Raw genomic sequence first — 12,755 nt, forward strand, 5'->3', positions numbered from 1 at the left:
ATTTCGATGTATCAGCCATTCCAAATATTGACCAAAGTTTTGACCCTCACCCTTTTAGTTAACGTGTTCCATTGAGCTTAGGTTGACGGGATAGGACTTATCTAATCGACTCAATTTATCCTGCAGTATAAGTTACACTAGATCTTGAATGACAAAAAAGCAAAGAAGGATGCAAAATTCAATTATTCATCACTTGTGAAAATCTGATTTGTAAAACCTTACAATAATCTGTTTCCGTGGGAGTCTTCTTGTCGAGTCATTTCACACATGGCGTTCGACCAAAGTCGAGTCTCGCAGGCAGTGCAAGTACGAGCTCCGTATGTGTAATAAAAGTGCATCCGTGTACTTGGTACGCACACCATGCAAGAAACGCGTTTTTATTCGAACCGCGAAACGAGCGTCCATGTCGACGTCCACGTCCGCCATGGTTAACGACACTTGGAATAACTCGTTTAATTATTTATCAGACCACGTGCTCGGAGCGTAAAAAGTATCGCGAGTTCGAGGTTGTAAGAGATTTCCTCAACTTTCACACCGTGAGTTGTTTCGTTTTACCGCAAGGCTTCGACGCCACCTCCTGCACAAACGTTCCAACGTAAGAATCACTGTAGATTATACTGCAATATAGGCACATTGGTTATCTTATCTCCAGTAACCTGGCGTCAATCCATTGAGCTGAGTTACCGTCCATATTTCATTTCATGAATTTCGTTTTTCCAATCGAGAAATAATTTCAATCTCGAAAATTTTTCTCTGTAGGATGGATGAAATCCAGAGAAATTTCTGGCTCACCAAAAAAACATTTATTATTTTCAGTGCGGATTTCTTATAAAACTGTTGATTATAATGGAAAAAAAAATCCCAGTGATTTCGTTTTTACATTGAAATAACGCGTAAAGAAATGCGTGCCTTTACTCATTGTCGATTTCACGTGAAAATATAGACGAAAATGAAAAATATCAGGAGAAATTTTCTTGCAGGCAACAATATTTAAAAAAAAATAAAGTGGGAAAATTTTTTATTTTCTCTGAATTTAATACGATTGTTTTTGATTTTTACAATTTTTTCAATTCTAAGTCACCATAATTCTCAAAACATGCAAAACCGAAGAAATTATGCGAAGGCCTTTTTTCGACTAAATGTTGTTACCTACAAAAAAGTTTTCTTGATCTTGTTCATTTTCCTCTATAATTCGACGCGAAATCAACGGTGAGTTAAAGCCAGCAATTTTTTTTTTTTTTACGTCTTATTTCAATGTAAAAACGAAATCTCCAAAGCGAGACTTCTAAATCTTATTCGATCGCGTTGAAATTTGCAAGAAATTTTTTCTTCCATCGTAAATAACAGTTTTATAAAGAATCCGCTTCGAATGTTTTTGTAAACTATTCTAGTATACCTATTTAGTCCAACGATCATTACATTTATCAATTTGCAACAGTGACATCAGAGAGAAGAATTCCCTTTGGGACTATACAATAAGCACACACTTCATGGAATGGAATATACATATCCAGGTTGATTCGGGTAGAATTTGATAGGGTCATTACTGGCGCAGGGATATACAGGCGTAGAGATGCAGGTGCAGAGTGAGACGGGCGGATGAAGAACGAACGGACGAAGGAACGAGCGGATGGAGGTGGGATTGAGTTATGACAGCGGCTGCTCCGGGGGGCCGGCGAGGCGGTTCTGTGTTCTTCTTCTTCTTCTTTTTCTTCTTCATCTTCTTCTCCCTGCCCTCCTCCTTCCATGGCACATCTACAACTGACCGGCCGATATCCTTCATTCCTTCTCGGCTCTACGTGGCCCCTCGATATCCCTGGACTCGGCGCGTCTTCGGCGCTGAAGGAGTCCAGAAGGAGGCCATGCATCATCCCGGCTCGGCCAGCCCCCGAATCCGGCCCATCCAGACCGAGTCACAGTCGCTCATAGCCGCCGCCACTCCTCAAGATATTCCTCGCCACCCACTCGCCTGTATAAATCCGATTAGATCTTCACGATCTAGGCCTTGCCTCGTCTAACCCGACCTAGCCCAAACCGATCCGAGTTGACGCTGAGTCTTCCCTATATATGCGCGTAACGAAATCGGATCCGCGTTTTGTGCTTCGTTTAATATCACGCTTCTATGAATGGGAATGAAAGTGGACAGAAATTCCGCAGAAGCCGGTGCACCCGGTATATCCCGCTGATATAATAATCGGCCAAAATAAACACGATGAAAGGGTGAGACGCTGCAGCTCGAGGGCGTGGATCCCGCCTTTACGACTTGGCGCCGAGGGCCGAGGGTCGTAAACGAAGCCTGCGAAAAGTTTCGCGTCATCTGGGTGCCGGGCGAGGTCAGCCGCTGCGGTTTCCGTATTTAACGCGGCAATCAGGTCGGCCCAAAATCCGGCCAAAGAAAGGCGGCCGAGGCTCCAGGAAACGGAAATCCTCTTATTTACTGATTGCCGTTTTTAATAAGGCACCAAAGCGGTGGTTTCGGAATTCACGTCCTAACGTCGGCTCATTTAATTCGCAAAAAAAAAAACACTGCTTTCCTGCATCGAATCAGGAAACGTAAGCGGACAATGACATATCGGTTGTCGTCGTTGTTGTTTTTGCTTGTTTATTCATTCTTATTTCAAAATTCACTCACCGCGGTTAGAACCAGCGATGATCGTGGTTGGCTGAATTTGTTTCCCCCTGAACTCTATACCTACCTGTCGATACGTAATGACCGTACAAGAGCAGCCGTTTGAAGAACAGTCTCGATCATGATTCCGTTCTTTTTCCGTGATCTCTGACCCCGACCCATGGCCGAGGAAGCTCGGTCCGTCCTGGTTTCCGCCGGTGTTCATCGCCATTGGCTTTGAGTCAGGGATGAAGACTCGAGAAACCTTCGTCCGAGGCTTTTCTGATGAATGCGATCATTCCGTCGACCCGGAATCGACGCAATACCAATCGGACGCAGAACAGGAAGGATGGCAGCTCGGTTCTTCAAGCCCCACATCGTGCGAAGTGAACCGGAGGTGAAGCCGGGCATGAAGAACCGTCCCGCTAGCGACCGGTCATAAATACCTCAGTCCGCTCAACCAATTAAAACAAATCATTTTAATGCTCAACCTTTTTAATTAATGCCCAACGCTCCCCCAGCCAACCGACGACGGTGCCGCCCGGGCTTCGGTCTGACATTCCCATCGACCGGATCTCGCCCCTCGAGTACGAGTCCCTTTCTTTGGTACCGATCCGATCCGCTCTGCGCTGCCGCCCTTGCAGTTGGTACGAATATTTTTCTCTCCCTATTGCTAACCGTCGATTTATGGATACCTGCGATTTCCCTGCGTTCGATGATCTGGCGACGTTTGACGAAACGCGTTTTCGTCGTTCGTTTTTGTATGGACAAGTTTGCGAATCGAGGGCATACCGTGCAGGTTCCTTTTGAATTATTATAGGAGGCCGACCAACGCTGTGATTAAATCATAGCTGTAGCCCGCGTTGGTTCAACTTATATTACGAACTATCGTGATAAATTGATTTGCCGAGCCTGGCGGCTCGTAATTTATTAACCCGGGCTTGTGAATAACCTGTCAGATCGCAACTGTAAAGTATAATGGTGCATGTACGCGTTCTTCTCATATTTCGAGTCGATAGAATTGACTATGTGATAATCGATTCAACGTATACTTTCTATCGTGTTTTCCGTTAGGTTGAATCGATCAAAAATCAAACCTCGATATCGTAAATTTTCTCCGATTTTTCCCCATCCTTCAAACTTTTTCATCGATATCTTAATTCTCGAATTCGTAATGGAGAAAACGAATCAGTCCTTCTGAATAATTTTCACACCGACATCGTACTTCTGTTTAGAAAGTTATTCCGTATTACTCAAGTAGGTACATAAACTGTTACAAAAGTATAAAACTGCCGTCAAGTTTGTTCACGCGTGTAACCCATTTAACGTTGACTGTGTAAATAATACTATCTAGAATTTTACGATAACTGCTTTTGCAGCGTGCTAGACATGAAATTCTCACATTAATAGAGGTAAACCCGCATATTAAAGTATGAGAATTTTTAGGATCGAAAGCCACGAGCGTGTCCTCCCGATTCAATCATCATCCTGCATCGCAAGGCTGCGTCAGCTTTTCGGTTTTATTTACAACTTTTCGAGATTGATTAATGGCAGTTACGAAAATTATTCGTATTCGGATGCCAGGAGCCCTCTCGATCAGATAAGAGGTGGAGGAGGAAGGTAGAAACAAGTTTTTAGAAATGTCAAGACACGATGATGACCACTCGTTCGCTAGAGAATGAGCAGCAGCAGCAGAGCACGGGCACCGGTGTTATTGACGAATACAATAATTAACGACTGGATTATACGTTTGAATATTACGTACGGCGTGCATATTTTATCTGTTGACAGTTCAAAGGTAAATTATTGAGAGTGGGCATATCCGGTTGCCCAACATGCCCGGTGACTTAACGGCGTCTTGTCACGCCTGCCACATTCCGGTATAACCGAAGAACCGCCGCCGCCGCTGCCGCCGACGTACGTCCATCCTCGATACCTACCTGCCACATACACGTACATATATCTATCTACCTATATTGCTTAGAATACAGGTATAATTTCACCCGAACGCGTTTTGTCATAAAATGAATATTAACGCTGACGCTTTACCGTCTGTTTTTGGCCTTTTCACTCTGCCCGTCGCGTCGCGTCTGTAATGCCTTAACCCCCCTCCACCCTCCACCCCTTCACTCTTTCCCGTAATTACCGATACTTACCTCGGACCGACTCGATCGCGGTACCTTTCCACTCGACGGCGGCACCTGCGCTCACTTTTTACTATGAAAAGATCAAAGGCTCTACACGATCATGTACCTACCTGTCTCGTACCTCATTCCGATCCTCTCGTACTGCTAGGCTGTAGCTATCGCTTGTTAAACACCGATTTCGCCACTTCCGTTTTTCAGCCACGTACTGCAGCGGCACATGCTTCGTCATACTGGCAAGAAGATTCTCTGCGGGCTTCCCGGGTGTCCCACCGCCCTCAGGACCCCTCAGGAGCTCAAGATTCATCGCGAACGCATCCACGACATCCTGGAACTGGATAGTCCCTATCAGTGCCCCGAGTGCCCATTCCGAACTATATCGCCGACGCGGCTACGCAGGTGAGATTAAATGATTTTGTTTCTTTTCTTCAACCAGGTGCGATGTGTTCTCGCAACGGTGGAGATACTTACGAAATGCATGCATTATTCACAAGTGCAAAAATCGTCTTGACCTGAGTCTCCCGCTGCTGCACCGGAGGTTTCGGAGGCTTTAAAGATCCTCCGTAAATTTCTTCGCGTCCGTTATTTATGTGTCATTTCCTCCTATAAACTCCCCATTAGCCATGCACTGGCCGTTTCGTGATTGATCGCTTCGCGGAAATACGGAATTAATTAATCCGGCGTATTTGTAGGTCGGTTTGCGCCCATATCCATCTTTCCACCTTTCGTTCTCCTCCGCCTAAATAACCCTTCGTCGTGACTCGATCGCGCTTGTCACGCACCCACACACGTGATTTATTATTCGACATGCCCCCAGAGTCACCTTTTGATAAGTCCAACCCTCACCTCGTGCCTCTGTTATCTCGTTTTTTACGAAGGATCGATGGAAACGTGAAATACACGGTGATGACGATAATTGCCATAGTCTTCGACTAGCCAAAGTCTGAAACGAATACTTATACGTCGGCGGTTCTGTAAACGTGGTGGAGAAGCCGAAGAAATAAGGGAAAAAAAAGAAGTGGAAGGATGAGATTGATTGGATTCGATGAGGCTTCCGTTGGCGCGTTGCTCACTTCCGGCGCTGTTACGAAACTGGATTAAACGCTCGAGTCGCCAGATTCGGATTTTAGGCGCAGGTATACACACATCGACGCAACCGAGGCAATTAGTTCTAGCCTGAGTTCCACCTGGCGCACCTGGTCCTCACCAATTAGTTCACCAGTAATCCAATTGGCGATTGCAAGCTCGATCAGGAATTTCCGAGTCCCTTAAACCCACTGCCGATCAATCCACGCTGAAGATCGTTATTGAAAGCTATGTGCCAAAAAATGATTTCACACACCGAAGTGTTCAAATACGTCGTCAAGTGTTCCCTCCACCTCCGAGGAGACTCTCTAATCGTCGAGCTTTGCCAAAGGACGAGGAATCTCCTGCGAGTGAAGCGAATCGCGTCCTGCGGCGGTGGTCCTGCAGGAGTATAAGTGTCACCCTGGTAGCCCGCGCAATAATTCATCGTGAATTGAGCACTTGGTACGTGAGCCGGACACCGTGGAACAGAGTCGCGCTGTGTGGCAGAGTAAATCACGGACCATTTTAATTAAACGTGTCACGCATTTCGAACCTGATATATACACCTCCTGTATTCGTACGGGCGTGCGATGCGTGCCGAGTTGGTTGGTCCCTAAACGTAAACGCGTTACGTTCGTATAGAGATGTACTCGCATGTTCCAACACTCGGACACGATGATGTTGGTACGTTTCAGAGGCGCATGCCCTTTCCGCTATCATAATAGCCCGCGTGCGATACGTCAAGTGGACGCGTTGCGTTATTCATCCGCAGTGCTTTTTAATCCTACGAGTACGGATGTATGTATGTAGGTATACGTAACCGGTGACGATATCGTCGACAATTTGGCCGATCAGATGCACGGCGGATCGTTAATAAGCGTATTACGATCACTCGAGTCTCCGGCTCGTACTGCATATATGGATTGTCGTATATACAGAAGCAAATTGTATCCGGGTGAATACGATATGGTAACGATCAGAAATTATCAAATTAAATATCTCTGTCGATTAACATAAACTCCTCCGACATGTTGCGAATTATCGACCGGTTTAACCAGCTGTCATAAATTGCACGGATCATGACTCTCGGGGTATTATTATTATTATTATTATTATTATTATTATTATTATGCTGAAAAGGTAAAAAATTAAGAATAACAAACTTCATGTGTGGCTCAAAATTTACTTAATTACCTACTATCGTTTGAGATTAACTGTTTTCATCGCGAATCATAAACATGATCTATGGATGACCCGATTAAATTAAATTCTCGTCGTAGTCGTGCAGAATGCGACGTAAGTACCTACTTCTCAATAAATTTCTTTTCCTGTTTCTCACTTCGTTATCTTGATAAAAATCAACGATTATTTCAAAGGTTAATCAATTCCTACGCAAATCTAATATTCATATGATTTGACCGGCAATCCATTTTCGTTAACTTAAATATTAATCTCACACATTTATTATCCAATATGAAGAAGGTGAAAAAAACGGATCCTTAAGATATTGTCACATTAATTTTACCGTAAATATCCATTCCTGCTATCCGACGTAACGTCGTTTCTCTACCTATGTGCCTAAATTCAAAGACGTATTTCAGACACCAAAACTATCACGAACGTCGAAGACCAATTGAAGACGAGCAGGACGGCGCTGGAAGAAAAATTGTGGATGAAAATTTTTACCACTGTGCTTATACCGGCTGCGAATTCAAGACTAAACTAAAGTCCCACCTGCATCGACATCTTCGACTTCACACCGGCTCCAAGCCTTACAGATGCGCCCATTGCCCCTACGCCAGCAACAACTTCGTAAGCATGGTTTTTTTTCTATAATTCAAATTCGTACTACAGGTTTTCAGCATCCTGCGAATTTAGCACGATCGATTCACTGGCAGTCGCGATGGAAGGACGAAGGATCAGATCGTAGTAGCTGGTATATCTAGAAATCCAGAAATTCAAAGAAGGAAAAGTACTCGTAAAAAATTTTCAAATCATTAAGTACCAAGAGTATAGATTTACTGTGAGTAATCGGTAAATCTTACGTTGCATAAAAAAAGCAAAGAATTATTGTCAAGCCTTCTTCTCCACGTTTTCGCTCTCATTGTCTGTGAACTGTTTCCAATACTTGACGTTAGGAGAGTGAGACGAGACCTTGTAATATCGATATTTAAGATTTGGCTAACGATGGGTTAACGCAAGGGGTTGAAACGAACCGCGATGGTAGATTGACGAGGAACGAATGATCATAAAACTTTCAGTCAAGCTTGGATCGCGAGCGAAAAAGGAAATAGTAAGGTAGGTATTTTATGGGTTTTACGTCCTTGGCGACTTCGGGGACGGGCGTAAATTAGATGCCGTGAGTCTTAACCACCTTAATGTTTGGTCCGCAGTGCCGCAAGAGATAAGATAACGAGTTAATTGTGCTCCGTGGCGAATGTGCCCACACACGTATACGAACGAATGAACGGATGAACGAGTGAACGAGGGAACGAACGGCAATCATACTGCGCACGTCCAGTATGCTAATGCTCTTTGAGGGTTTCGTTGCGATGCGCGCTGCACTGCGGCGACCATGTCTTTTTGATAGCGACATAAACTCGATCCGGTGGCTCTCCCTGTCCCCGCCCTTCCCGCCTCCCCTGACCCTTGATCGCCGCTCTCTTCTTACGTACGAGCCGGCGATCGGAATATGTACTGTACCAATGCGATCGGTATACTTTGCGTTTAATCCGGCTGGATGGCGGAGGAAATTGCGAAGTGCGGGTGTCTCCATAGAGTCACGTCTCTATTTCGAGATCACTACATCGGGAGATGATTTCCAACGAGAAAAAACTCGGATTTACCATTTGGAGAAAGTAAAGTTTCCAACAAGTTTGTCGAGTCTTTCAAACTCTGGTACTTTTTTTTTTCAACACAGTATCGAAGGTAATATATGCGGATTTTTGAGTCATCACTGACTACCTCGTAGAGTGTCGGATTTGGGAGATTAAAATGTTACTGAATTCGATAATTCCTGAAACGATGTGTAAGTACGCGATTATTATTCAAACCACTCCCGATCGATCAAGCCGATTAAACTCTTCGAAAACAGGCTCCAAAGTCGAAACTGGACATCCTTCACTGTCTCGAATGTGACATTCAATATTGCGGTTCTGCGTGGATTTTTTTTTTTTTTTTTTTTTTTTTTTTTTCGCTAAAATCGTCGATGCCACGTTTTATCGTTAGCGTAGTAAACATTCACGGTTTAATCTCGAGGAAAAACTCTTCCGTACAAGAATCCTGTTGAGTCTGCGGAGTCTGACGCGTTTCGCGATGAACGAGACCGGAGTGCAGGCGGAGATAAATTTCGAAGACACGCGATCGTCGCCTGATCGCCGGAGGTGTAAGAGTTCAATAAATTTCACCCATGAAGTTTCATCGCGGCGTGAACCAGGTGTTGTAACGAACGCCAAGCTCGCACTCACCGCTGAGGCTGTTTGCTCAGTATTTTAATAAGGAACGGGGCACGAGCCGTTTAACGGTCCCAAGGTACGCTGCGTCGGCGAGATTACGGAAAAGCCACTTTTCCCTCGCCCTCTTCATCCTCCTTCTCATCCTTTTCCTGATTCACTCCGAATCCCGTCGAGACAAACTTCCACGAGCTTAGACGATACCGCGAAAAACGGTGTCAGCGGTGGGATGTCTGATTTGTTTTCTTCCACTCTTGCGAGCTTTCATGGACTCGTGCCTTGGAATTCGATCATAGAGGCCTGTCCAAGACCAAAAACAATTTTTACGACCGGGTCGATTAAACCTCGGTACGAAGGCACTTAGCCAACGGTCTCTTCAAGACTCGCAACGCAACTCTTATCCGACCTCGAAGATCGAAGGGTAGTTAGCATCGCTGCGAGGCGGCTACGATCAGCTCGCGACTCGGGCGGTGCAGAAGTAACACATTCCTTATCTGTTAAATTGGAATATTTACCGCGTTAATTACAGTTTATACTCGGCACGACTGCAACGAACCATCGTGGAGATTTTGGATGTACGAGTTATCGTGTTAATTATTGTGAACGCGAGATCTTCGCCTATATATATATGTATATTTATTCATTTTTTTTCTTTTCACGTTATTTGCTTCTTCGATATTCCAAACGAAAATGTCAAACTTCTGAAATCGTTAGAGGCTGCAAAATCAGAACTACGTATAAAACAAGCAAGTTCTCTCTATTCCTCCTCTCGCAGAATGTATCCATATTTCAAGCTGCATACATGTACAAAAGTGGGAGGATTTGCTTAATCAATTCAATCACCGCGAAGATAGAGTCTCTTTTTCGAGAATATCGTTGACCCCTGCGGACTTTCTGCGGGGTTACAAAACGCTTCGGGGACACCCGATAAGACTACTTTGAATATCACGTACGTGCTCGTCTGCCTCAACCCACACACGGCTCACAGCCATATACAGGCTGGATCTCAAAACGGGGAAAGATACGTAGAAACTCTGCTGAAGCGGCAGAAACGGCGGGGGGGGGGGGCAATTGAGCGCCGGGATAAAGTATAACGAGAGCGTCTCATTCCGTGCCTTCCAGATGCGCTTTTTTTTTTTTTTTTTTTTACTATGTATTCCGCACCCCTCGTTTTCCCCCATTTTTTTTTTTTTTTGTTATTCATGTTCTATTCTTGTTCTGTTGGAATCTTGGAATGCCGATGCGCAGGAGAACCTGAGGAAGCACGTGCTTTCGACGAGGATTCACCCCGGCAAGTCAATATACGAATGCACGCACTGCAACACCTTCAGGACGAACTTTTCGAGGGAACTACGAGCCCATCTTCTTCAGAGTCACGGAGAGAACTTCCCGACCCCGGAACTCGCTGCTAGCCACGTCGCCTCGATGTACAATCCCGAATCGGATTCTCCCAAAATCCAGTCTCAGGAGTAAAACAGTGACTGGGAATCGACGAGGGTGGAAGAATACGAGGCGAAATAAGAAAAGAACGATGATAAGTTATAGGTTGCAAAGTTAACGATGTGAATAAAGAGTGGAGGTATCGACCGCACCGCAGTACGTTTGATACTTTATTGAAAGAGGTCGAAAATCAGGGTCTCCTGATTTCTTTCATCCTTCACTCTGCCGCTCTCGGCGCATTTTTATTACAGCGACATGTATTTTAAGAAATGATTCAAAGTCAGCACGGTGCGGTGGAGTGAAGAATTCCAACAACAAGACACAAGCCGTAAGTATGTAGAAAAAGCAGATCCAGCCGTCTGTTGGGGCGAATAATTTATCGGCTAATTAACGAGGATGTCCTTCATTACGAGGGGCAGCCAGAGCGGGAGGTCGGTGGGGCAGTTCGCGCGGTCCTCGGCATTATTTGGCGACCGAATATTTACGACTTCGTCCTACGGATCGCTTGGTAGGCCTCTCGATGCCGCTCCAAACTGTTGCAAGGCCCTGTAATGATGTGTCCGCTGTCGACCGGTCGCGGTGTTATACTGATTCAGGTCTCCAAGCCGGAATTTCTCCCCGCGAACCTTCGCCGCTTGTACGATCTGCTCTCCTGTAACTCTCAACCTCCACCAGCACCAGCAGAAGCAGCGAGAGATGCAGGCAGCCAGTGAACCAGCCAGTGTAACCGGCGAGGCCGGCGACACCGACGAAGGTGAATCGCAGATCGGTAAAGTCCCATCGCCTTCAGGACTCCCTCTCATCCACCGTGGGAAACAGCTAAGACAAAGGTATATCGGCGCTTCTTTGTCGCGGTAAGCCTTCTCCTCCAATTACGTACACACCGTAGTGCGGATGAAAATTTATACGTATTACCTCACCGTTTTACTCCGTTATGGTGTTCATCGGTGGACGCGAGATCATTCGGCATTTTGGTGTCGGAGCGATGACGCCTTCGGTTGCTTCTCCTGCGGTCCAATTTCAATAAATTATATACCTTTGGCATCGAAGAAGAACCCACTGAGGCTGTCCATTGCTTGTGCTTCGTGGATGAATTAGAGTGACTTAAAATACCTACTCAGAATTGATGGGGAAGCAGCAACGTGTAACGGTCCAGGAGTGATCATTGGTATCCAGGTATCCGCAGTGCGACTTCGGTGTGACGACCTTTGCTGCTACGAGCGGAGCAGCCACTCTGTTAATTGCTTTTCTTTGTCTGGAATGTTTGGAAGTGAAATTAGTGGGAAAGATTGTAGGTCGGGTTTATAGCCTCCGTGCTGTTTTTTTTTTTCTTTCATTCTTTCTTTCTCTCTTTCTTTCATACGTTTTTTATTACAACTTTCGTGGAAATAAATGCAGTATTGTCCGTGACAGAGGGCAGCGAGTTCTTACCAGATTTGACGAATATCACGCAACAGCGTGAGCTGGCGGCTGGCTTACAGAGGTCCGTGGGCAAAAGTAGGCGTCGAATGAATACAGCCGGTAGTATTATGGTAGGTATACAGTTTTACGAGCGCATGAGTCAAAAAATTTAATTTCTTGAAGAGTATGTTTTTTAAACCGATGAAAACACCGTCCCACCACTATTACCTGACGGCATATATGCCATCTTTGCCGGTGATTTATTGGCGGTTCGATACAGCGTTTCCTACACGCCGCGGGCAGAGGTACATGCTGGAGGACATGTTCAGGCGTTGAGAAAAACGTTCGGCCGTTCCTAGATTCAAGTATCGAAATTATGCGTCGGGCCGTCAGGCGTTGACCCCTAATTTTTTGGGGCCCGGTGACGAGCAGCTCTGTCCAAATCTTCACCGTAACTAGTTTCTCCATATTTATAACGCTGTTGAAAAATTAAGGAACAAGATCTCCGCAGCTGTAAGGCGCGACGTGATGCAGCGTTAAAAATCCGACTGGAACGCCACGACGTTCCTTAATGAAGATATAAAGACGTTTGCCCCCTCGGAGCCGCGTCGGTGTCACCCTAGAGGAACGAGCCTCCCTACG

At 45.4% G+C, this 12,755-nt stretch overlaps 1 protein-coding gene across 1 annotated transcript in view; it reads left to right on the forward strand.

Moving 5' to 3' along the window:
• Window positions 1-10,856, forward strand: part of LOC124405299 (zinc finger protein 62 homolog) — a 38,674-nt gene extending 27,818 nt beyond the window's left edge. The window contains exons 7-9 of the mRNA XM_046880099.1: window positions 4,954-5,151; window positions 7,422-7,632; window positions 10,521-10,856. Of these exons, the coding sequence (XP_046736055.1) occupies window positions 4,954-5,151; window positions 7,422-7,632; window positions 10,521-10,745 (634 nt within the window). The 3' untranslated portion in view covers window positions 10,746-10,856. The remainder of the gene's footprint in view (window positions 1-4,953; window positions 5,152-7,421; window positions 7,633-10,520) is intronic.
• Window positions 10,857-12,755: the final 1,899 nt, after the last annotated feature.

Source organism: Diprion similis, chromosome 4 (assembly GCF_021155765.1).
Source record: "Diprion similis isolate iyDipSimi1 chromosome 4, iyDipSimi1.1, whole genome shotgun sequence".
Lineage (NCBI taxonomy): Eukaryota > Metazoa > Arthropoda > Insecta > Hymenoptera > Diprionidae > Diprion > Diprion similis.